This window comes from Mustelus asterias, chromosome 10 (genome assembly GCF_964213995.1).
Source record: "Mustelus asterias chromosome 10, sMusAst1.hap1.1, whole genome shotgun sequence".
Taxonomy (NCBI): domain Eukaryota; kingdom Metazoa; phylum Chordata; class Chondrichthyes; order Carcharhiniformes; family Triakidae; genus Mustelus; species Mustelus asterias.
In genome coordinates, this window is record NC_135810.1 from 106,670,367 (window position 1) to 106,696,818 (window position 26,452).

At 41.5% G+C, this 26,452-nt stretch overlaps 1 protein-coding gene across 4 annotated transcripts in view; it reads right to left on the reverse strand.

The window, feature by feature from the left end:
- The window catches only part of tmem131 (transmembrane protein 131), a 177,892-nt gene extending 151,878 nt beyond the window's left edge, over positions 1-26,014 (reverse strand). For 2 of the 4 annotated variants that reach the window (XM_078222384.1, XM_078222386.1), the window contains exons 1-2: positions 25,931-26,014; positions 24,748-24,949 (exon numbers count right to left, since the gene is read on the reverse strand). In XM_078222384.1, the coding sequence (XP_078078510.1) occupies positions 24,748-24,904 (157 nt within the window). In that variant the 5' untranslated portion in view covers positions 24,905-24,949; positions 25,931-26,014. Of the gene's footprint in view, positions 1-24,747; positions 24,959-25,930 lie in introns of those variants that run through there. The other 2 variants (XM_078222385.1, XM_078222387.1) reach the window with 2 other exon arrangements.
- Positions 26,015-26,452: the final 438 nt, after the last annotated feature.

Here is a 26,452-nt window from a genome sequence, read left to right on the forward strand (position 1 = left end):
CCCAATGACTGATGTCAGGCTAATGGCCGTGGCTCCCAGTTTCTCTCTCCCTCTCTTTCTCAACCAATGGAGTCACACTTCCTCAATCAGCAGGGATAATTCAGGAATCTAGGGAATTGCATCCACTAACTCTACAGCCATCTCTTTTAGAACCCAGTATGTAAGACATTAGGATCCTGGGGATTTGCTGACTTTAGCCCCTCAATTATTGCTAGTACCTTTTTCCCTTAGTTGATATTAATTTTTATAGTTCCACACTCTTGTGCGCTCCTTTGTTACCTTCTTTCTGGCATAGAACATGTGTCTACTGTGAAGAGAGACTATTTATTCAAAGTCCTCATTCAGTGTGACAATTTCTCCTCAAGCTGCCTCCAAGGGACTGTTTATTTTAGCCACTCTCCTTTTCATATACTTGTAAAGCTCTTTTAGAATCTGTTTTTATATTCCTTCCTCCATTTTATGTCAAGCTTTAGATAGCTCTCTGACTTCCAAAAGACTCCCAATCCTCAGGCTTACAATCACCATGCAACATTTGAAACCTCTTCTTTTAATCTAACACTGTCCTTAACTTCCTTAGTAAGCCTCGGATGGATCTTTCTCAGAATGTATTGTTGTTGAGCATAGTTTATTTAAATGTTTCCCCACAGTTTCTTTAGCTATGTCTTTAGCCTTTTTACCCAAATCAAATCTCCCCCAAATAAAGCCAATTATATAGTTAAAAAAGTTTACAACTCTTGTTTGGGACTGGAGTATGTCACTTTCAAACTTGCAGATTTCAATTGTATAGTGATCACTTTTTCCCCAGCTGATCTTTTACTGAGATTACAGCAGCAATTAACAGCACAAAACTAGATCTAAAATAGCATTGTCCCTACAGTTCCACAACATATTATTCCAGGAAACTATCGTGAAAACAATTCTACAAACTCCTCTTCCAGGCAAACTTTACTCTTCTTATAGACTGGATCAATAAAAGTGGCAAAGTGTCTACCAAATATTACATTTGTTATAAGCTTCAATTATTTCTTCGCTAATTCTCTGTCCAGTGGTAGAATTACCGTGAAAGGGCCAAGAAGCTATTCAGCTAGCCCAACATCATAGGACAAATGCTAGAATTGATTATTGAGATCGTAGCAGAACATTTAAAATCAGAATACAAGCAGGCAGAGTCAACGTGGTTTTTTTTGAGTGGAGAAATAGTATTTGACTAATTTCTTAAGAGTTTGCTGAGGAAGTAACAAGCAAGGTGGATAAAGGGGAACCTGTAGATGTGATCTACTTGAATTTCCAAACCGCATTTGACCAGTTGTTTCAAAGCTCACTGCACAAAATAAGAGCTCATTAGGGGGCTAACTAACATAGCATGGACAGAGGATTGGTTGGCTAACAGTAATGATGTGGAGATGCCAGCGTTGGACTGGGGCAAGCACAATAAGAAGTCTCACAGCTCCAGGTTAAAGTCCAACAGGTTTATTTGGTAGCACAAGCCACAAGCTTTCGGAGCACTGCCCCTTCACCAGGTGAGTGGGAGTTCTGTTCACTAACAGGGCATATAAAGACAAAAACTTAGCTGAATTTCCTTAGCCTCCTGAGAAAATGAAGTGTTGGTGGGCTTTCTTAAGTATAGTATCAGCGTGGAGGGACCAGGACAGGTTGTTAGTGACCTGGACACTTGAAGCTCTTGACCATTTCTAATTTTTCACTGCTGATGTAGACAGGGGCATGTCTTAATTGAGACCACGTCTGGAATACGGCATATAGTTTTAGGCTTCATAAGGACTTGACAGGTGGATGCGGAGAGGTTTGGGAAAGTCTAAAACTAGGAGATGTTTTTATGGAAAATACAGAGTCATTTTTTTGTGATTTAGGTTCATAATGGTACATCAAAAGTATATGAATTCACTGCAATGGTATGCAAAAAGAGTATATTTATTTTGGGAAAAACGATTCGAAATATATCACAAAAAATGGTGCACACCCACTCTCAATGATCAAAACAGATTTAAAAGGGAAGCCTCACAAATATATTAGCTTGAACCAAATCATTGTTAAGTTTCCCAATATAACATTTAGTCCATCATTCCTTGGGAGATTTTCTCTCAATAATTATGATATTTGAGGACGTGGCACCATTGAAGTATTCCTATCCTGATTTCCCTTTTAAAATAAAATGACGCAAGCTTGGACTTGATGCCAAAGCCCCACTTCTTTGGTACTTCAATCAAATTCGCCACTAACAGGGTACATTTTAAATGGATTTGGTTTTATTCCTTCCTTCCAATTATATGGTTTGGCACGGAAATCAAGGAACTTTGGATCTAGCACCCCTAACTTTCAAGAACAGTCTTGCAATTTAAATTAACATGAAGAGGCTCTAATAGTGACACAGATCCAATAATTCAGTTATTGAAAGAGAAATAAAACTAATTACACAGTTGTACCCTAACTGCTTGGGGTAGGCGAGCATATGATTTTTAAACAACATCCCTCCCCTGAAATGCTCCTAAAAAGAGGATGCTGTGAAGTCAAGCGTCCAATGGTGCAGCCGTCATCTTGTTGAAGCAACCAACACTCCTAACCATGTTCATTCCAGCTTTACAATTCACCGCAGCCTGAATTCCTAACTCCGGCAACTTATTGCATTAGAAATAACATCCCTGCATCCGTTTTTCATTTACAGACATAAAAGACTGAAAATAACTCATTTTCAAATTTTGTAAAACATAGCAAATTTCACACTGGACTAGCAATCCTATTTTCATTACAATACTTACTTTCACTAGCCTAGACGAACAGCCTTAGACAGTAAGAAAAGGAGGACCAACAGGTGTTACCTTAACTTTTTCCGAATCAAAATCAAAGTAGACTAGGGTGAACTGCTTCCTAGAAGGAAAAATTACATATTCATAACCTTAGTTACTTATTGCGTACATGATCTCCAGCAACCCAAAATAGATTGGCGAGGGGTGGGGGTGTGTGTGTGTGTGTGTGGTGGTGGTTGTTGTTGTTGTTCATGGCTTAGACTTTGCCCACTGCCAAGAACGCCATCAATGAAGATAGTGACTTTGGCAGTGCAAACTTCCCCTTTTGCAATGAAAATTTTAATCAAGCACCAAGTCAGGGGGAACTCCCAGAGTCCAGAGATTAGGTCAACAAGCACCTACAGATGGCAAAACAAGAAGTTAAAACCACTGAATAGATTCACTTTTAAGCTAAAGCAAAATGAAAGATAGAGACTAAACTGACAAACATAAAAGAACTGGAGAAATTTGACATACCACAAATATAGAATTAGCTTTTCAGGTCAATGAGGGTGTTTAACAGTAAATATGATGCAAGGGCAGCAAGTTAGACCTCGTTGAACGAGTTGGGTTTTAAAGGCTGTTGCACTTTGGTATACCAAGTCTTCTGTCAATTCACTCTTCTTTGGAATTGTAATCTGGGACGGGGAGTTAGCAGCACACACTGGAGGAGCCTCAAATCCCCAATAGTAACTTCTGGACATTTGCATTACTCTGCACACATACACCAACAATTTTGGCATAATTTCTACTCCAAAATCTGGGTCAATGTTTCAGGCTAGAACTACAGATTGTAACAAGGAACAAAAAGCAGGGAGAAAAACATTGTCTATGATTAAACACAGCAAATGGCAGAAATGACAAAAGGTGCAAGATAATAAAGGCAATAATTGAGATATTAGAAAGATAACCCAAACCAAGAAAATTATAGAAGGGAGGGGCATGGAAAATTTAGTAAAGACTGAATTGGCTACAAATCACTCGTTTCAGCACAAACATCCAACATTCGAAGCAAAATCTGAAAGAAAACAGGACCTGTGGTTAACATTGTCTCTAACAGCTTCAGATCTGAAAGCCAGAAGACTGCAAAGCAAATATGTGGTGTGACTTTTTGCATTCAGTTTCAATGGAACAGTATAGGCATCCAAGAACAGAGATCAGAGTAAAAGCGAATGTGTGGCAAATGTACAGAATCTTAGGGTCACAATGCTGGACTGAGGTGTTCCACAAAGCTAATGGCCTCCCCAATGTAGAGGGGCTGCATTAAGAGCAGCAAATATAATTCCAGGTTGGCGGATGAGCAAGCAAATCATTGTCTCCCACAGGAAATTTGGGGGCAGCTGACAATGATATAGAAGGAGGTAAAGGTACAGAAATGACATATTCTAGGCTTGCATGGAAGGGTAACCAGGGTAACATGTTACAGATGATGGAGGAGAGAACCAAGGTGACCGAGGAAACTGTTATTTTGAATTCTAGAAGGTGGGGTGGGGAAGATGTTTGAGAATGGGATGATGCTGGAAATAGCAGTGGAATACTCGTGTAGAAGCTCGAAAGAGGACCATGATTTTGGGATGATTAAAGATGGCAGCCAGACTAGTTGAGGGAAACTATCAGCTGTGTAACAGACAAGATTTCACAAGCTCTTCTTTTAAGTTGCCATTGCCAGAGCACATGCAACAATGGAGAAACTGGGTGATGGGAATGGAATCCCTTTGCAAAGCAGAGTGGGAGGAATTAAAATAATCGAGGTAGCTACAGAAATCAGTGGGCTTGTAGCACATATCAGCAGACAGTATGCCTCCCAGAGGTGAAGATCGAGAAGTCACACAAAAAGGGAAGAGTCAGAGATAAAACACTGAAGGTATGGAAAGGAATCTTATAAGGGTCATAAAGTAAGTTAACCATACTTTTTCTTCTCCACAAATGCTATCTCACCTGCCGAGGTGTCCCCAGCATTCATCTGCGTTGTTGTCCAAAGATTTACTGCTGTTTCAGTCAATCAAGCTCTTTGCATTGTTTATAATTTGCTTAACTGCTCACCTAGATACTTTGGAATGCTGAAATAAACCACCATGGATCTGTTTTCCCTACTCTGTCTGGAGGAAGTAACTCATGCTCAGACATAAACACACCTTTTCCAAATAGCCATTATTCGCTCGAGTCTCTCTTTAAAAAATTTAAAACAGAATCTCAGTTGTAGCAAAGTATTAATCAGTACTGTTAGCAACCAATAAAGTTACTGATGCATAGCTAAAACATTCAAATCTCAAGCCTAGACAATCAGCTGAGCGTGCTCAATAAGCACATTTTCCAGCCACACCATTTGCATCTCAAGACAATAACGCATACTGTGCCAAACCACCACAAAAAGACAGTTTACTGAAAGTCATGCCACTCTGCATGGTACCACCATGCTTAGATACCTGCAAATCCTCCAGTACCGAATGCTTCCTCTAACTTTAAAACGTGTGCAGATTGCATCACGTCAGCACAAAAATTTCCAGCTATACCGCTCGCGCTTTGTTTTGTATTACAAGAGCTGCACAATATTTCAGTTACACTGCCATCAACAGGTTTAATTTGTGCTGTTCCAACAACCGCAGTGGTACAAGTTATCATCAAGTCTGGGGCCTGTGAATAGCTTATTACATTGGTTTAGCATTGCAAACATATTTTAAAAGGTGGTTTCAAAATTGTCTACATAACAGATGAGGTGAAATCTTTCCTCCGAGGGTTGCACGACTTTGGAAATATCTGCCTCAGAAGGCGGTGGAGGCGGGTCCCTGAATATTTTTGAAGGCGGGGTAGATGGATACAGTGTACTGGAGCACCCTCCACCATTTTACATGAAATCAATCTTTTAAATTTTAAAAATGAACAGTAAAACTAAAAGGGGGAAAAGGGAAGTAAGAGTGTTTGGGGCCAATGGAATCCAGCTAATCGACCCTTTGTTAATAAAGATATGACAGGCAGTGATGACTGAGTGGGATTGTATAGCAGTGTCTGGGGAAGGAGTGTCACAGGTTCAAACGTAGCTTTTTTTGGGTCCTTACTGATTTTGGGGCCATGGATAAATGGGCCCAAGACCTATATATGCCTCCATTTATGAAACCAAAGATCACGCCTGTTTAAAAAAAAAAATCACTTTATACTGCTGCCTTCAGGAGTTGGGTTACAGATAAGAGTCATAGAGGTTTACAGCATTGAAACAGGCCCTTCGGCCCAACTTGTCCATGCTGCCCTTTTTTTTTAAAAACCCCTAAGCTAATCCCAATTGCCCGCATTTGGCCCATATCCCTCTATACCCATCTTACCCATGTAACTATCTAAATGCTTTTTAAAAGATAAAATTGTACCTGCCTCTACTACCACCTCTGGCAGCTTGTTCCAAACACTCACCACCCTCTGAAAAAATTTCCCCTCTGGACACTTTTGTATCTCTCCCCTTAAACCTATGCCCTCTAGTTTTAGACTCCCTTACCTTTCGGTAGGGACCCGAATTAATGGTTAATCTTAATTTTCATTCTTGAACCTATACCAGAATAACAGGACAAGCTATTGTTCCATTGCACTGGTTATTTAAATTTCAACCAACTTTATTTAGCAGGGCCTTAGAATCAATGAACCGCTGTACCAAAAGTGTAAGGAACTCCTGGATTACATCTCCATAATGAAGAGTATCTGCCTCCCTGTCACTTCCTTCCCCCAAGCACACTGGGCCATGATTTTCACCCCAATACCCTACAATCTGCCCTAGTCCTGCAGTTCTTTTCCATCTTTTCCAGAACTTCATGTCTGAATTTGCCCAAAATCAGGTTTCCACCCCTGCCATGGTACGAAAACAGCTTGAAGGCAAATTATCCCTAGTCATGCCTCAACTTGTCTGCAACTTTTGACGGTTGATCACACCATCCTCCAATGCACCTCTTATCGCTGTTCAGCTGGGTACGATACACTCGCCTGGTGCCATTCTTATCTATCCAACCTCGCAGCCAGAGAACTGCCATCAATGGCTGCTCATCCTATTCCCAGGTGGCTCCCTACAACTCCTTTTTCTCATCTATACGATGTCCCTTGGTGACATCATCCAGAATCTGCATCAACTTCCATATATCTGCTGATAACACCCAGGTCTACCTTACCACCACCTATCTCAGCTCCGACACTGTTGTTAAATTATCAGACTGCTTTCAGACCCAATACTGGATGATGAGCAGAAACTGCCTCCAGTTATGTATCGGGAGACAGAAACTATCTTTGGTCCCCAACATAGAATCTCTCACCACCAAAACCATTTCTGTTCTTGGCAATTGCCAGGTGCTGAACAATATTGTTCATAATCTCTTATTTAGCTAGAGTTGAACTTTCAACCACATATATACACTGCCAATTTCTACCTTCTTAACAACACCAGAGTCTGCCCATTACCTCCAGACTTGACTATTCTTACACACTCCTGATCATCTCCCACATTCGACCCTCTACACTTTGTGATCCAACATTCTGCAGTTTCAGTTGCTAGCAATCACACCCAAGTCATAAGGTTGCAGGTTCACACCCTACTCCAGGACTGGAGCATAAAAATTTAGACAAAGCAGTCATTCAGGTTGGAGGTGCTATCGTTTGGTTTCGAAGAACTATCGCTTGGGAGAGACATTAATCAGATGCTCCCATCGCCAGCACTATTTTGAAGAGGAGCGGGAGATTGGTCCTGGCCAATACTTAATCAACATCACAGATTACCTGGTCATTATCATGCAATGCAGAAGAGGCCCTTCGGCCCATCGAGTCTGCACTGACATGCAAGAAACACCTGAACTCCCACCCACCAGCCCTTGGCCCAGAGCCCTGAAGGTTATGATGTGCCAAGAACTCATCCAGGTACTTCTTAAAAGATGCGAGTCAACTCGCCTCTACCACCCAGCCAGTGCATTCCAGACCGTCACCACCCTCTGGGTAAAAAGGTTTTTCTTCACAAAAGTTCCTGCCCCTCACCTTGAACCCCATGTCCACTTGTAACTTGTAACTGACCCTTCAACTAAGGGGAAAGAGATGCTCCTTATCTACTCTGTCCGCAACCCTCAATCTTGTACACCGCAATCAGGTCGCCCCTCGGTCTTCTCTGCTCCAATGACAACAACCCAAGCCTACTCAACTTCTCTTCATATCTTAAAATGTTCCATCCCAGGCAGCATCCTGGTGAATCTCCTCTGCACCCCCTCCAATTACACCCTTCCTATAAATGTGGCAACCAGATTTGCACACAGTGCTCTAGCCTCGCCAAAGTTCTATACAACTCCAACATGACTTCCCTGCTTTTGTAATCTATGCCTCGATTGATAAAGGCAAGAGTCCCCATATGCCTTTTTCACCACCCAACTAACATGCCCTTTTGCCATCAGAGACTCACATTGCTATTTGTGGAAATTTACTGCACACAAATTGGCTGCCATCATTGGCTGTAAAGAGCATTACATAAATACAAGTTCTCCGTTGCCTGCGCCCTAACTTGTGCCGAATTGCTTATCACACCTGTACTCACTGATTTACATGGGCGCCCAGATAAAAAATGTCATAACTTAGTTCTTATCCATGTTTTCAAATCTCTCGCTATCCTGACCCTTCCCCATCTCTAATCTTCTTCAGTCTTACAACACTCATATCAGCACAGCAAGGGCTCACGAGTAGCAATGTGATAATTACCAGATAATAGGCGGTAATATTTGGTGAGGGATAAATATTGGACAGGATACCAGGGATGACTCCCCTGTTCTTCACCAAAATTACGTCATGGGATATTTGATGTGCACCTGAGGGGCAGACAGGCCTAGGTTCAACATCTCCTCCAAATAAAGGTAGTTCAGGCACTCCCTTGCTACTCCACTGAGCAGCAGCAGCCTGGATCTTTTGCTCAAGGTGCTGGAGTAGGACCCAAATCCACAATTTTCTGACTTTGATGGAAGAGTGGGATTTTCCGGCCACGCTCGCCCCGAAAATTGGAAAATCCCGCCCAAGGTCAACGGACCTTTATATGGTCTCCTCTCTCCTCCTCCGATTCTTCTTGAATTTTATTTACTTACGGTTTGGTACGCATCCTGTACTTGCGAACTTTAACCTGAATTATATTTATATACTTACTGCAGAAATGCAAGCCTCATATTTCTGAATTTTTTAATTTATGGAATGTGGGTGTCGCTGGCTGGGTAGCTTTTCTGGCCCATCCCTCAAATAAAGGTTTTTGTTATGTTGGACCAGCTGCATCCTCATAACACCAGAAGCTTATAGTATTAGTTCCAAAATGGTGATTTGGATTGCACCAAGGTTGTTAAAAGGTTTGACAAACAGAAGGCATGTGCACAATAAGAACTTAAATTTTAACCATAATCTGTGATGACAATTTTGATGATTAGGTACGGTGACTTTGAGCCCAATGCTGATTAAGTGCGGCATACAAAAAACCTGAAAATTAAACAGGAGGGAATATCAGTAATCCATTCAAAAACATAGTTTAACTAGAAAATTCTTGATCGTAGCAATTGAGAAACGACTAGCAATTTTGGCACTCTGTCTTTCAGTAATGTTTAGGAATGTAAACTATTGAAATAAGATAATTTTGCACAAAGCCTACCTATCCCTAAAGGCCCATCATGTTACAAGCCCTGCAGAGACTGAGAAATTCAAACACCCATTGAAAAAAAATGCCACTACATTCCACCTTTACTGTATACAAAAGAGCAACAAGGACTACCAGCACCACCATAGTTTGTCAAGATTTGTAGCATAAACCCAGTCCCTCTTTTCCTTCCTTAATCCATACGTTATGAGATCTTGGATTAATTCATTTTGTCTTCTACAACTGGACCTTCCCTCTCCTTCCCTCTCTCCCCTAAATCAATTCCCTTTTACCTTCAAAACAACACCTTTTGATTCTGAGTGTACATGACTAATTTCTCTCTCTAAAGGGAGTTAAGGGCCTTCTCTAGATACATTGGTTCTACCAAGAAACTCCCTTACTTAGAAAGGTGGTTTTAGCTTCTTTGACCGGAGGACTACATAAATAATCAAAATCCCTTAAATGACAACTACAGAGCCTTACCAAAAGGTCAAAAGACGGGCCATCCATTCGTTTTAAATTTTCTCACTTCCAATCCTAATCTAATGAAGTAAACATAGGTTTAAATTACCCTTTGAAGTGCCAGGTTGTTCACCAATTGCTCAACTAAATGTTTCCATTTTTTTTACATTTAGTTTTGAAATTAAAGTGTTAAATGTGATGCCTCTAAAACACAGGAATTATATTCACAACCATAAACTCTAACCCACCAAATCCAGATAGGCACTTTCCGATGCTTAATCCCAAGATTATCAAGCAGGATTCTGTCCACCTCGACTGTACCCACAATATAAATTCCACCACATTAGAGCAGTGTGTGTGCCATGACTCCAGCTCGCTGTCTCAGTCTACACCTATTCCCATCACATCCGTCAACTCCAAATGTTCAATTAATTCATTTTTAAAAACAAGGTAGTCAATAGCTTTATCTGGTTTCACTGAAGACTTGTTCCATTATTCCACTAAACCCAAAGGTTTTTTTTAAAATTTGCGGCATCTTAAAATTAATGTTCACAAAGCAAGTCAAATGGCTGGTTTGCATCCCCATCATCACACATCTCGATACCTGCAATCAGGAGTTAAAACACTTAAACTCCTCATTACTTTTGAGACCTAGAATCATCTGGATCTCTCTTCAATGCACAAATATCATTTTCAACTATTGATGTAAAGGGAAGAATAACTTGTAGATATGAAGAGCCCAAAGGCAGACTGTATCTATCTGATCAGCTTTTGCTAAATGCATCTTCAATTGAAAAAAAAAATCAATCATGTCTCGTGCTTTAAAAAGCTTTGGCTAGAGTTCATTTTCAGAGCAACTTAAAAAAAACTGTTTTACATAGAACATAGAACAGTACAGCACAGAACAGGCCCTTCGGCCCACGATGTTGTGCCGAGCTTTATCTGAAACCAAGATCAAGCTGTCCCACTCCCTATCATCCTGGTGTGCTCCATGTGCCTATCCAATAACCGCTTAAATGTTTCTAAAGTGTCTGACTCCACCATCACTGCAGGCAGTCCATTCCACACCCCAACCACTCTCTGCGTAAAGAACCTACCTCTGATATCCGTCCTGTATCTCCCACCACGAACCCTATAGTTATGCCCCCTTGTAATAGCTCCATCCACCCGAGGAAATAGTCTTTGAACGTTCACTCTATCTATCCCCTTCATCATTTTATACACCTCTATTAAGTCTCCCCTCAGCCTCCTCCGCTCCAGAGAGAACAGCCCTAGCTCCCTCAACCTTTCCTCATATGACCTACCCTCCAAACCAGGCAGCATCCTGGTAAATCTCCTCTGCACTCTTTCCAGCCAAGGATCAAAAATAATTCATGAAACTACTCAATAGGTATGCTAGCAGGGAACTCGAGCAACATACCGATTGGTGTATAAACACAAGTGAGGGAACAGGGAATTAAGCCAGCATTTTCCATACGTGACTAGCTTATGATCACAAATCATCCATTAGGTAAGGGGACAGACAGAAAACATCCACGTGGTGGAGAACACAGTCTGCAGTCAACCAGTGGACAAACTACAGCTACTTTTATACTGATGTTGCTGAAATGCCAAAATAAATTGAGAACCGCATTGCACAGAAGGAGAGTATTCAGCCCAACACGTTCATGCCAGGTTACTGAGCCCGATGGACAAGAAAATCATTTTTCCAAAAACTTTAAAATGGGAGTTTTTCCAACAGTAGCCGTCTTCAGTGCTTCATAAACAGAAATAAGGGTGTCTGAGCACCCTAAAAGGATACAACCTATTTCAGAAGAGTCCGTGGCAGTGTAGTTTTTGTTCCATCAAGACCAATGCAATGGCAGTGTGCCACTTCTCACCAGATCACCCCCCCCCCTCCCCTTCAAAACACTGGTCAACCCTTCTTGCCTCACTGTTTTCTGTTGACCACAAGTATAAAAATAATCTCACCAAGATATCTTCACTGCTTCCTTCCCTCAGCCTCCTAGAATGTAATCACTTAGTATAAAATAAAGCCCACCTCAGCTGATCATGCTGGCCTCAGTCCACTGCCCTCTTATCCTCCCTAATCTCTCCCCCATGCAAATTGTCCAACCCATATTCACAGCCACCTCGCCAGTCCAATTGTATCAAATCACACAATGCCACTTCTGATCACTATCTTGTATTACTCTCCACCAACATTCTCTCCCACCACCTCCATTCACACTCTAACCCTACTTTCTTCTGCATTAGTGGCTGGATACAGCATTCAATTCACTTGGAACTGCACTTTTAAAATCCCAACTGTCTAATCTTCGACTCTCCCTTTACAACAACGTTTCTGCAGCCAATTTGCTCAACTGCCACCTTTGATGCCATAGTCCCCAATGAAACCATTACACTCTCACCCAGAACACTTCCTTGGGGCACCTCTCATCCCCAGTTCCTCAAATGGTAGGGAGAGACTTGAAAAATATATGGCAGGCAACTGGTTCAGCCATCCACTGTCAGATCAAGTTAGACTACAAAGCATTAAATTGGATCTTGCTCTCACCTTCTAAAACTGCTGATTATTCTAGGATTCTATTCCAGGATCTTTCTGGATCCTGGACGGTACCAAGATGATTCCTCCTTTTCTCTACTATAACCCATCTTCAACCCTGCTCCTATTTTCCTTGACTCCCAACCTTAAAAGATCAAGTTTGAGGGGTTCACGCTCTTTGCCACCAAGATCAATACCATCCAATCGGGTATCTCTGCCACATTCCTCCCTGGCTGGGTCAAATAACCTACATTTTTTCTCCTGAATCTGCATGTTTTGTTTCCCTCTCCCCTTATAGCCTTGGAGCTCTTTTTGTCAATGAAACCTGCCTCCTGATTAAACTGCTTACTACCCAACTTTCTTGTTAACACTTCTCTCCTTTCAGGTACTATCCCTCCCTCTATTAAATCTGTAGCCATCACCCTTTGCAAATAAATAAAAAAATCAAGCAACACCCACCCCTCTAGCCTTGCTAACTACTACTGTTCTCCAACCTCAATTTCATCCCCAAAGTCCTCGAGTGTGTTATCACCTCAAATCCATGCCCATTTGCCCAGGGGTTCCATGCACCTGCCATGGTAACAAAACAGCTCTCATATCATAAATGACATCTCCAGACTGTGACAAAGGTAAACTTTATGGTTCCGATTCATTTGCCAGCCATAGTTCAGTCAACAGGACTCTCCTCTGAATCAAAAAAATGTCTTGGGTTCAAGGACAGTCCAGATTTCTGCTGACCACCAGGGAGCATTGTTTGAGCTGCCATCTTTGGGACAAGATGTTAAACCAACCCACCTGCCCTCATGTCAATGTGAAATGCAGAAAAGTTATTCCAGTGTCCTGGTCAATGTCAACATTTGTGGAACATGGGCGTCGCTGGCTGGCCAGCATTTATGCCCATCCCTAGTTGCCCTTGAACTGAGTGGCTTGCTAGACCATTTCGGAGGGCAGTCGAGAGTCAATCACATTGCTGTGGCTCTGGAGTCACATGTAGGCCAGAGCAGTTAAGGACAGCAAATTTCCTTCCCTAAAGGACATGAGTGAACCAGATGAGTTTTTCCGACAATTGACAATGGTTTCTTAGATTCTTAATTTCCAGATTTTTAAAAAATTGAATTCAAATTCCTCCATCCAGAATTCGAACCTGGGTCCTCAGCACACTAGCTGAGTTTCTGGATTAATAGTGTAGTGATAATAGCACTAGAACATTGCCTCCCAGCAACACAAAAACATTCTGTATGTAAGTTGGTTGTCCTGTTCCCAAAAGGAAACAGTGACACACCTCAAAAATGCTTGAAGATATTAGGTAGTGAAAGGTGTGATATAAACGCAAGTCCTTTTAAAGAAACGTTCTTTTCTTCCATAATCCAAATAGTACAAGTCAAATTAGAAGTTTCATCAAGTCTAGTAATGAACAGGAACCAATACAAATTGTTTTAAAACAGAACACCTACTCGGACACGGACTCGTGCCCTGTATAGTCAAATTTTCTTCAGCAGATTAACAAAAAATAAAATGTCTTGTATGCCTTGCAGACCCAAGACAGCTATGTATTCCTTTTACACCATTTCCATTAAATCCTTCACTGGTTTAAACAGGTGCTCAGAATCAAAGCTAAGGCAAAGGCATTTCAAATCCTCTGGATCTTTTAACAGTTCATGTACGTTACCCAGAAATAATGTAGTACGATTTCCAACACAATTAGTTTCCAATTTCTGGTGAGGAAATGTCAGTTGTGCCATTTTATTGAACTTGCAGTAAGTTGGCGTTTCGCTTACAAGCTTTCTTCGAAAAACTGAAAATCAGCAAAATTTAATACCACTTCAAGATTACAAGTTTATATAAATGAAAAGCTACAGGACAAACACTACATTAACCGCCTTTGCTTATAGTTTCCAACATAGACACCCAAAGGCTGACAGGAAGTCACACTGAAAATCTTATCACCTCTGACTTAAATCTTGATAACTTCTGTTTGCGAGCACAAAGTGTGTCCACAGGCTGTATCCATATCTCAGCTGCCACTGAATCAGAGCCCATTACTTCTCTTTTTATCTTAGCTCCCTCTCATAGGGTCATACAACCTTTCATCTCTCCACTATTTGTGTCCAAGTCCGACTGTTATTTCTCCTATTTTCCTACTGACATTCCAAGCTTGAATTCCCCTCCAATGAGCCCTCTGTCTCTCTCCAACAAGGGCCTCACCCATGCACCAGTTAGTATTGTTTCAATACGAGCACCGACCTCAGTTCCCCATCCTGCTGTCTTGCTAATCATTTTTCCCCCAGGGCTCCAGCTGGTGGCTAATCTCCTTTCCATCCTGCTCATCACAATCATTGCCCCCTCCACATTCCTTTGCAGTACACTCAATTCATTCACGAACGAATGCAGAGCCCATTATTGTCTGAATATTCTCCTGATTCTGAGATGTTTTTCTACAACTAGAAAAAAAAAATGGGTGCTACAAGTGCAATTTGCAACATTAATACATTTTCTACAACAATTCCACCTCATTAAATTGCTCAGCTACCCACGTCAGTTGGATCCTCAAATACTTCCTGTATACTATCAGTTCAATCATGTAATTAATATGTAATCCAACAACATTAACAGCAGCAAGACCTAAACTGCTCAAGCAAACAACCCACTGAACATTTACAATGCCTTCAGATTTTACCCAAAGTTGATCATCTGCAGCACAGCATTACAATAATCTGGTCTTAAACTTTTAATGATTCTTGCATTTAAAATAATTTGCAATATTTCAAAGTTCTGTGAAAAGATTGAAATATGGGGATGTCCATTATTCTGAACTCTCATCATACAGCATTCAAACCTAACCCAATATAGAGAAACAATGCCAGCTCACTTTTAATTTGAGTAAAGTCTCAATATTTGTGAAATACAAGATAATAGATCATTTTCACACCTATCCCAGACTCCAGTAGAGTTTAGCCAAACTAAATGCTTACAAAAAACAGGATTAAAGATGCACAGAACCTGTAGCACTGTTCAAATCTGTTCAAAGACTTCAACCCCATTTTTAAAAACTGCTAAAATTCTTGCCCTTCTCCCAACCGCACCAGTTTCTGACCTCCTCCTCCAGGCACCAACTTATTCTAGCTCGAATTCACTCAGTTCCTCTCCCATCCCCCATCACTTCCTTTCCCCACCCCAAGCCTCAACCTCTTCCACAAAATTTGCCTTGACCACTCAGCAATCCCTACTGATTGACATAGATTCTGATGACACTCGATTCTGGGACTGGCTCTCTTTTGTGCCAGTTATGATCAACTTTGTCAGAAAGATTTGGAGAGAGTCCTCTAGCTAAGATATGGTGCATCAGGGTTTGAGCCTGCAGCCTGTTCCACATGTTCACTATTCTCTGGGGCATTAACCAGTTTATGTTCAAGCTAGTTCTGCTGTTGTAACAAGTGTGACTCCTAGGTCTAGGCAGTTGAAGTGTTATTTGAGAATCAATTGCAATCGAACCCTATTACTTCCATAAATATGATTAAAATTGCCAAAACTACACTCAAGTATACAGACCCTGTTGCGTTTAAAATCTCAGGAGCAATCTTACGGTCTTCCCCTGTACTTTTTCCAGAGTTTCTATATCTGAGATTAAAACTAAACAGAGCATTCTGACTGAGGCCTAACAAAGATCTTGTATAGTGAAAAAATAATGCAACTGAATCGCCCCAAGAGCACGTCATGGAATCAGGTTTACTTTCTTTAGCTTCACAGCATTGATCATGAAGAGAATGATACTGCAAAACATGCAGATATTTCTCTTTCTCCACTGGCTTTAATCCTGTTCTCTGTATTATGTAACTGCATCCTGCAGTTAATCCCTCCCTATGCATAACAATAATAACACTTCAATTGAAATATCATTTGCCAAATATAGGTGCATCTTTCACCACATTTGAACAAATTCACTGGAGAAATATATGTGCTTAAAGGTTTAAATTAGGAGAGGCTGCATTTAGATGGCCGAGGGATAATTTAAAATGATTTTTTAAAAAAAAGATACAGGGAAACATTTCCTCTAATGGGGCACATAAAATGCGTGCTAGGTCACCAAGGAGTGAAATCAGGAAGTTCTGATGGAAAGAACAGTGAAAATCTAAAATTTAACTCTGCAAGATGGTGGATACTACATCGATTGAATATTTAAAAATACATTTTTGTTAGATAAGGATATTAAGAAACTTTTGTCAAAAGTGGGTCAGTGGAGTTGAGGCACAGTTCAGCAAAGTTCCAACTTAAAATGTCAGAAAGAGGGTGGAGGGGCTGAACAGCTTGCTGCTGATACTCTGCCTGTATCCTATTCCAGGTCTCACGAGGCCAATCTCCTCACTAATCTACATTGGCTCCATGCTCTTCAATGTATTGAATTTGAAATATTGATTTCCAAATCCCTTCACCATCTCTACATTTTTTCCATACTAACGATGCAAGCTGCTCTTGAATGTTAAAATAACATACCCCGTTTATTTTTCATCTGTGGTCTGTTATTATTTCAGATGGCCAGAATTTGCATTTATCTTTTCTTTGTAAATATACTTGCACTGATTGATATAAATAGCTCACAAGAGGCTGAAAGTGGTCAAACTTCCTGATGTTATACTTCAGGCTCCCTGCATTTTTCAGGGATTCCAAGAAAATCTGTAAGCTATTCTTTTAAGGTTTAATTTGGCTCAGTACTTTACAAGAGCATTTAAGCAACTAGCCGTCTTACTTTAACTGTAGAACCGAACATTCCAGTTTTATATTCCAGATTCCACATTCAATAAAAACCAACTAGTTGCAACATCAACTTGCAATAAGATAGATGTCTGATATCATTGCAACAAGGTTCAAATCCACAAAAAGGGGGCCTTGGTTAAGTTCCCCAATCATTTTCCTTCTGTAGCAAAGCTCCGAGGCTGAAAGTGATCAAACTTCCTGATGTTATACTTCAGACTCCCTGCATTTTTCAGGGATTCCAAGAAAATCTGGAAGTTTCTGTCTCATGTACCACCTTTCAGCCGTAGTATTTTGACATTACATGGAGTGACAGAAATAATGATATTAAAAGCTCCTGTGTATCCTTCATATTGTCATAAAGTTAATCTTCAAATTTTCCTTTCTACGTTTGTGTTTTTCTTCGAGCCCCCACTTTAAAATTTAAAGTGTCAAATGCATTTATTGTATTTTTCCCACTGTCGCTTGCTCAGTTTATACTTTCATCAAACACTTTTTTAAAAAAAACACATTTGCTTAAAAAAATGATTTTCATTTCCACTTTTCAATTCCCCCAGAACCAACAAATCTGTCTACTTACTAATGCAAGGATATACGTGTGATGAACTTTACAGCAAAACGAGTCACTGTTGTCTGAAACAAGTCATACTGATACTAGGAAACAGCAGTCTGAAAATGCGTTTGCACGTGCAGTAAATGCTACAAGAAAAACTTGCATCTCTAAAGCATCCTTTACAACTTCAGAGCATCTCAAAGCAAAGACAGCCAACTAATTACCTTTGAAGTGCCATCACTGTATAACACAAGAAATGAAACAGCCACATTAAAGCAAAATACTGCAGAAGCTGGACATCTGGAAAAAAAAGTGTGCTGGAAAAACTCAGCAGGTCTGACAGCATCTGTGGAGAGAGGAACAGGATTAACATAGAGTTCAATATATTGGACTTTCAATCCAGTTCCTCTCCCACAGATGCTGCCAGACCTGATCACTTTTTCTAAATAAAACAGCCGGTTTTGTGCACAGCAAGCTTCCACCAACATCAAGGTGATTAACATTGATAATCTATTTTTGTGACAACGATTGACGAGGCCACTGGGAAAATCTCCCCTGAACCTCTCCAAAATAGTGGGACCTTTTAGGTGCACCCAAGAGAGCAGGCAAGGTCTCAGTTCAACAACTCATCCAAAGGACAATAGGTCAGCCCTCCCCCTATACTGTCCTGAAGTGTTCAGCCTTGATTTGTGCACTCAGATGTCTGGAATGGGACTTACCCCACAACCTCAGACACAAAGCTGAGTGCTACCAACTAAACCACAGCTGACTAAATGTAGCAAGCATGGGAAAAATAATTTGAAGCAGGCTCTTGGGAACAAAGCAAATAGGTGGAGAAGGCCATTTGGCCCCTCAAGCCTACTCTGCCATTCATCTCGGTTATAGCTGATATTCTATCCCCATATCCCTTGATGTCTTTAATAACTGGAAATCTATTGATCTGTCTTGAACATACACAATAATTGAGCCTCCGTAGCCTACTAGGGTAGAGAATTCAAATGATTCACCATCCTCTGAAGAAACTCATCTCAATCCTTAATGGTCTACTTCTTATTCTGAGACTGTATCAGACCCTCCCAGCCAGGGGAAACACCCTTCCTACACCTACTCTATCAAGCCCTCTGAAGAACTTTATATGTTGCAATAAGATTGCCTCTCATTCTTCTAAACTCTAAAGATTAGAGGCACAGACTCCTCAATCTCTCTTATTAGAATAATCCCACTTTGTTATAGGCCCTCTATGGCAACTATATCCCTCCTTAGGCAAAGAGCCCAGAACTGTAGACAATACTCCAGGTGCAATCTCACCAAGGCTTTATACAATTGCAGCAAGAGTTTTACTCCTGTACTCAAATCCTCTTGCAATAAGGACCCGCATACTATCTGCTGCACCTGCATGTTAGCTCTCAGTGGCTCATAAACAAGGACACCAAGGTCCCTTTGGTCGTTAATACTTCCCAATCTCTCACTATACTCTACATTTCTGTTTTTCAACCAAGATAGATAACTTCACATTTTCCCCACATTAGATTCCATCTACCATGTACCCAGTCACTTAACCCAAATCCCCTTGGAAACTTTATGTACCTTCCTCATCTCGTGTCATCAGTCAACTTGAAAATGTTACATTTGGAGCCCACATCTAAATCATTGATATAGATGTAAAGACCTGGGGCCCAAACACTGATCCTTGCACTACCCTACCAATGACATCCTGCCAACCCAAGAATATTTATTCTTTGTCCTGTGAGAGAGCAAGACCTGGACAATACCTACACTTGGGCTGACAAGTGGCAAATAACATTTGCACCTTGCAAATGCCAGGTAATGACCATCTCCAACAAGAGAGAATCTATTCACCGCCCCTTGGCATTTAATGGCATTAGTATCGCAGAATCCCCCATGATCAACATCCTGGGAGTCACCATTGACCAGAAATGGAACAGAACTTACCTGGAAGAGTGAAGCTCCAACAACACAAGAAGCCCATCACCATCTAGGACAAAGCAGCCTGCTTGATTGGCACCACATCCATTCACTCCCTTCACAGTTGGCAGCCGTGTGTACCATCTACAAGATGTACTGCAGGAACTCACCAAGTTTCCTTAAGCAGCATCATCCAAACCCATGACCACTATCACCAAGACAGACAAGGTCAGCAGACAAATAGAAACACCACCATCTGGAAATTCCCCTCTCAGCCACACACTATCCGACTTGCATATTCACTGTCGCTGGGTCAAAATCCTGGAACAACTTCCCTAACAGTACTGAGAGTGTACCTACACCACAGGGACTACTACGGTTCAAGGAGGCAGATCATCACCACCTTCTCAAGGACAATTAGGGATGGGCAATAAATAACCAGCACATCTTTCACGTGGGAGGAAACCGGAGCACCCGGAGGAAACCCACGCAGACACCAGGAGAATGTGCAAACCCCACACAGACAGTGACCCAAGCCTGTTGGCCTCACCAGCGACACCCATTTAAAAAAAACCTTCTGAAAACCCAAATACACCACATCCACTGGTTTTCCCCCATCTATCCTGCTATTAATATCCTCAAAAAAGTCCAACAAGTTTGTCAAACATTCCCTTTCACAAATCTATGTTGACTGTCCAATCATCCTACCTATTTTGTTATCACAGCCTTTATTATAGATTCTAGCAATTTGCTTACTATTGGTGTCAGGCTAACAGGTCTATAGTTCTCCATTTTACCTCTCCCTCCCTACAATAAGTGAGGTTATATTTGCTACCTTCAAATCTGTGGGCACCATCCCAGAATCTTGGTTTGAATTTCGGATGATGACGTCCACCAACACATCCACCTCTTTCAACACTGGACTGGGTCCAGGGGATTTACCAACTTAACTGGCATTAATTCTCTAGTATTATCTTTTTAACTAATTTCTTTCAGTCTCACTAGTCCCTTGGTTCTCGAGTATCTCTGACTTTGTATCTTCCTCCGTGAAGACAGACACAAAGTATTTGTTTAGGCGAGAGAGCTGGGAGCAACTGGAATGGAGAGACAGGTTTAGACTCCATTTAACTATCCCAATGCATCCAGAATTGGTTCATGTTGCAAAACAATTAGCCAAGACAGCCAATTATACAAAATCTTGTTTAGAATTTCCATCTCATTAGCAATACACGTAGCAAAATTAGGGAAATCAGATGTACTCAAAAGTCTACTTGAATCCAATTCACAAAATAATTAGGGAATAAAACTCACTTAAGCCCCATTAATACACCCTTTGGTACATTTGTATGCAACTAGAAATCGACACTCGTACATCACCCAACTTTACTCTCTCCACCATAGTAACTTGACAGGCACCTTGTTTAAAGCTGGAACTTAATGTAATTGAACACTGTTTAAAACCAGTAGGTAATTCGCTGTAGTCCATGAAGGACCATAAACATTTCTTCAAGAGAGAGAGAGAGAGACACACACAAATGGTTGTATAGCTTGAGGTGCACTACTCCACACCAATGACAAGAAAAGGAGGCAGGCCTCCATAGCCAATACAGGGATTGAACCTGTGATACTGGCCTCTTTCATTATCACACTCTAGCCATCTTGCCAACTGAGCTAACCAAGCTCCACAAAACTAAAGTCATCACATTCAGGTCTTATCAAAACCTTATTCTCTTCCTTGGTGCTCACAAAAGCTGAAGCAGCCAGTGCCAAACCCAAGTTGATCATATTCTCAAGCTGTACTCCAAAATTCCACTTCTATCTTTCTACAAACCAGTATATCCTTTGACAGCATTTTTCACCTTCACTCCATGTTATATCAAGACTTCTCGAATGCTCTTCCAAGTTCTCCTGTATGCAAATTCCAGCTTGCCAAAAATTCTACCATCTGCATCCTGCCACTGACCGCATACTCGCCCAACTTAGACATTCAAAACCCACTCCAGAACTATAGCAAGTCCTGGGTTCAAAATTCAGAGTAAGAGTTTTGACAACACCAGGTTAAAGTCCAACAGGTTTATTTGGTAGCAAAAGCCACTAGCTTTCGGAACGCTGCTCCTTTGTCACCACTCCATCTGACGAAGGAGCAGCGTTCCGAAAGCTAAATGGCATTTGCTACCAAATAAACCTGTTGGACTTTAACCTGTTGGACTTTAACCTGGTGTTGTTAAAACTCTTACTGTGTTCACCCCAGTCTAACGCCGGCATCTCCACTTCAAAATTCAGTCCAGTGTCAAAGGAGTGCTGCATTGTTGGAAGGTGCCAATATTCAATTTGAATGTTGAAGCCCCAGGTTTGTTCAGATGACCATAAAAGATCCCAAGCTCTATTCACAGAGCAGGGAAATTGTGCCAGTGCCAGGCAAAGATGCATCCCTGAACCAATACCAGATTATTAATTGCTGTTTGTGGGATCTTGCTATGCACAAATTTTAAATATCACTTAGGGTGACTAAGGGGCTGAAGTATTTTGGGATACAGAACAAAGCACCACTCAAAAATCCTCTTGAAAACAATCTTATTAATCTAACACCCCAGTATTTGCTAAGCTACACCAAGGTTAAAGTTTATTAGTGTCACAAGTAGGCTTATATCAGCACTGCAATGAAGTTACTGTGAAAATCTCCTAGTCACCACACTCCGGCACCTGTTCGGGTACACGGAGGGAGAATTTAGCTTGGCCAGTGCACCTAACCAACACATCTTTCAGACTGTGGGACGAAACTGGAGCACCCGGAGGAAACCCACACAGACACGGGGAGAACGTGCAGACTCCGCACAGACAGTGACCCAAGCCGGAAATCGAACCCAGGTCCCTGGTGCTGTGAGGCAGCAGCGCGAACCACTGTGCTACCCAGGCTCCCAAATGTACGGAGCACAAGGCGATTGGCTTGAAATCCCTTCAAGATCCACTCTCACCTTACAACTTAACCATCTCTAGTTTCTCTATTCATGTCCCATTGGAGTGAGTTTCAGGAGGTTAGATGCATTCCTCCCTTCCAGGTATTGCTTCAAAACAGTCCCAATTGGAGTTCTCTCTCTCTCCCTCCCTCCCCCCATCTCCAACTTGTACAGACATCTTCAAACACTTCCTTCCCAAATCCCCTATTGCTTGGTCTGCCTGTAACATAAAATAGGTCGGTACTTTATATTTTAAATGTTCCTATTCAAATGCAAATTGTTGCTGCAAATTACTGACTGCCAGAGTGTCTAAAAATCTGCTCCAGTCCAGAAAGTCTTGACAATCCAACCTGAAATTTCAAGTATTCCTATCTTAAACCACTAGCAAAAGAGTGACACTTGGTATGCACACAAGCAGATAAGTGCCAAGCACCTCAGAACATAACTCACTTCTTAAACAATGTCCTCAAAATTTTAAGAAATGTAACTTTCAGTCTGATTGGGAAAACATCCCAGGTGACAAGCTTCCAAAATATAGCATTTAACTCTTGTATGACAAATGAGAGAATCTGATAATGATCAAACAACTTCCTGATGTATAAACAACATCCTCCCCCCTGAACTAATTTGTCAAAAAAGTGTTGGTAAACTGTTTTTCATCTGTCTGTACTTACACCTATTGTGACAAGATTCCACTATCATATTTTAACTGCTAGCTAAGTGAAAGCTCAAAAATTAATTTGACCAATTTCAAAGAAATGTACCATTTTTACTTTAAAACAAAAAAAATGCAGAAGTTGGTGCCTGATAAAAGCAGCAGCACCCCCCCCCCACACACACTTAAGTCAACACCCAAAATCCTTTAGTTCCCAAAGCTTCAACTCAGCTTGACAATTACCTACCAATTATTGATCAATGTGAGCGATCCTAGTATAAACTAGAAGTTTACTAATTTTGCCAGTTGATTCAATGGTGTAAAATTTACTAGAACTTACTACGCTTACCACAGTACTTCCTATTATATTTTAGCAAGCTCCAGCACCAACTACATCCACACAGGAAGGAAACACAGCAAATATAAAATGGCACCATACAGCACAAGAGCATTTTAAAATAAATATACAGACACCATCCCCATTTCCCCTTTCACACACAGTCTTCAATTCGTCCTTTCCATCCATGTCACATCAATGAATGACGACAAAACTATACAGTGGTTCCAAAATTAAGCTCTGACTGGCAACTCATTAGAAATACTCAGGTGTCAAATCTCAAATGGGGGTTGGGGGAAATGTGGCAAGTCTCAAATGGGGTGGGGGGAGAAACGTGCAAGAACAACTTTCTAAACCACTTTGACAGGATACAAAATCATGTCTTTTTGCATTCTAGGACTGCTTTAACATATATTTCTTTTTTTAAAAAAAAAGGAGAGGGGAGGCCTCACAGGTTTTCAAGAGAATGGGCAAATTAAATACTTCCGATTTTCCACAACTTGGTTCTCAGCCAGACTATATTTAATGTGGGTGCATTATTGAGGGGATTTTATTTTTTTTTGTTTGCAAATAAAGGCAGCATTAGAAAAATCTACAATCCAGTAAAGGGGGGGGGGGGGGTGGTGGTAACAAATCTATGCTGAATCCCCCTCACCCTCTCTCTCTCACACACACACACACACACACCTCACTAGGCTGTATCTGGCCCTCTGGCTGCTGTCCTTCTCTCCCCTTCTAGGCCGAGTGAAGCCTGGGGCTGGTGTCGGGATGAGGGGCGGCCGACTGCGAGCACCAGGCGGCCTTCCACACCCCCCAAAAAAATACCCCCTAACACCTGAGCCTCCCTCTCCCCAACCCCACAGCCTTCCCCCTTTCATTACAAAAAGGAGATTTTAAATCCTCTTTCAACCATTTACTTTGTTTTGGGGCTGAATTTGACAGAAAGAGGTGGTGGTGGTGAGGGGAAAACTACATTTTTGGGGGGGGGGGGGTTTTCCAGTCAGATTTCCCTCAAAAACTCAATCAGAAAATATTTTTTCCCCCACCTCATTAAATTATTGATTAAAAAGCTTTTTTTGGGGGGGGTGGGGGTGTTGGTGAAGGTTAATTAATTATATTTTTCTTCTCCCCGCGCCTTTAACTCACCTTCTGTCGTCCCTTCCGCTATGTGGGAACAGGCCATAATAAATAGATGAAGGAATCCTACGACTGGCCCTCGGCGCCCGACTGAAGGGCTGAGGCTCCACCGTGGCGGTTGTTGGTGTCCCGGGCTCCCGGAGCCTGCTCCCTTCCACTTCGCCATGCTGCTGCTGCCTGCTTACTGCTCCCTCTGATTGACAAGCTGGAGCTGGAGGAGGGACAGACAGCGACCCCTCAGTCAATGTATTATATACACACACTCACACATACACACAGCAGGCTGATTCACTCTGCCCTTTCATTCACTCCCATGGGCTGGATGGCTCACACTTTATATATTTATATATACACATACACACACACCAAAAATAATCACCCTCCAACACACACACCAAAAATAATCACCCTCCAACACACACATCACAATAATGACCCCAATACAAACACATCAAAATTAAGACCCCACAACACAGACACACACTCAAAATGATGACCCCAACATGCACATCAAAATGATGACTCCCAACACACACACACACACCAAAATAATGACCCCCAACACACACACACACACCAAAATAATGACCCCCCACGCACACACCAAAATAATGACCCCCCCACACACACCAAAATAATGACTTCCAACACACACACACCAAAATAATGACCCCCCCCACACACACCAAAATAATGACCCCCCACGCACACACCAAAATAATGACCCCCCAACACACAACACATCAAAATAATGACCCCCAACACACACACCAAATTAATGGCCCTGCAACACAGACACCAAAATAATGACCCCCGCACACACCAAAATAATGACCCCCCACGCACACACCAAAATAATGACTCCCAACACACAATGCACCAAAATAATGACCCCCCCCACACACACACCAAAATAATGACCCCCCCCAACACACAACACATCAAAATAATGACCCCCCACACACACAACACACCAAAATAATGACCCCCAACACACACACCAAATTAATGACCCTCCAACACAGACACCAAAATAATGGCCCCCAACACAGACACAAACCAAAATAATGACCCCAACACACACACACACATCAAAATAATGACCCCAAGACAGACACACTCTCAAAATGATGATCCCAACACAGACACCAAAATAATGACCCCCAACACAGACACAAACCAAAATAATTACCTGAACACAGACACACACAAATAAGAGGAAATGCATCAACCTCCAACAACAAGGAATCAACTGTCTGCTTCCTTCCACACTCACTCACTCTCTTCCCCCCCAATAAAAATAGCAAGACAAAGAAATGGCACCAGGCAAGCTCAGAGGAAACACGCCACTTGTTTCACAAAGTCACTCCTGGCAAACTCGAAAGAGGAAAGGGCACAGAACTCCGCCCCAGCAAGCTGTGACAAATATCAACCACCACCTTGTTTGATCGCTTGCTTCCCTCCCCACTTCTGATCAAAAATAAACCGATTCGGGAGAGGAAACAATGTCTTTAACCCTTTCAGGACTTGAGGAAATATTTGTTCAAAACCCATTGTCAGAATCATTTTAAAAAATAAGTTAAACATACAGAATAAAATATACCCAGGAATGGTTACCCACTTATCTTATTTGTGAGGCGTTAAACTATAGCAGAAAGTGAAAACAATTTGGCAGTTATGTAGTACCTTATGTGATCCTGGGATATCTTAAAAG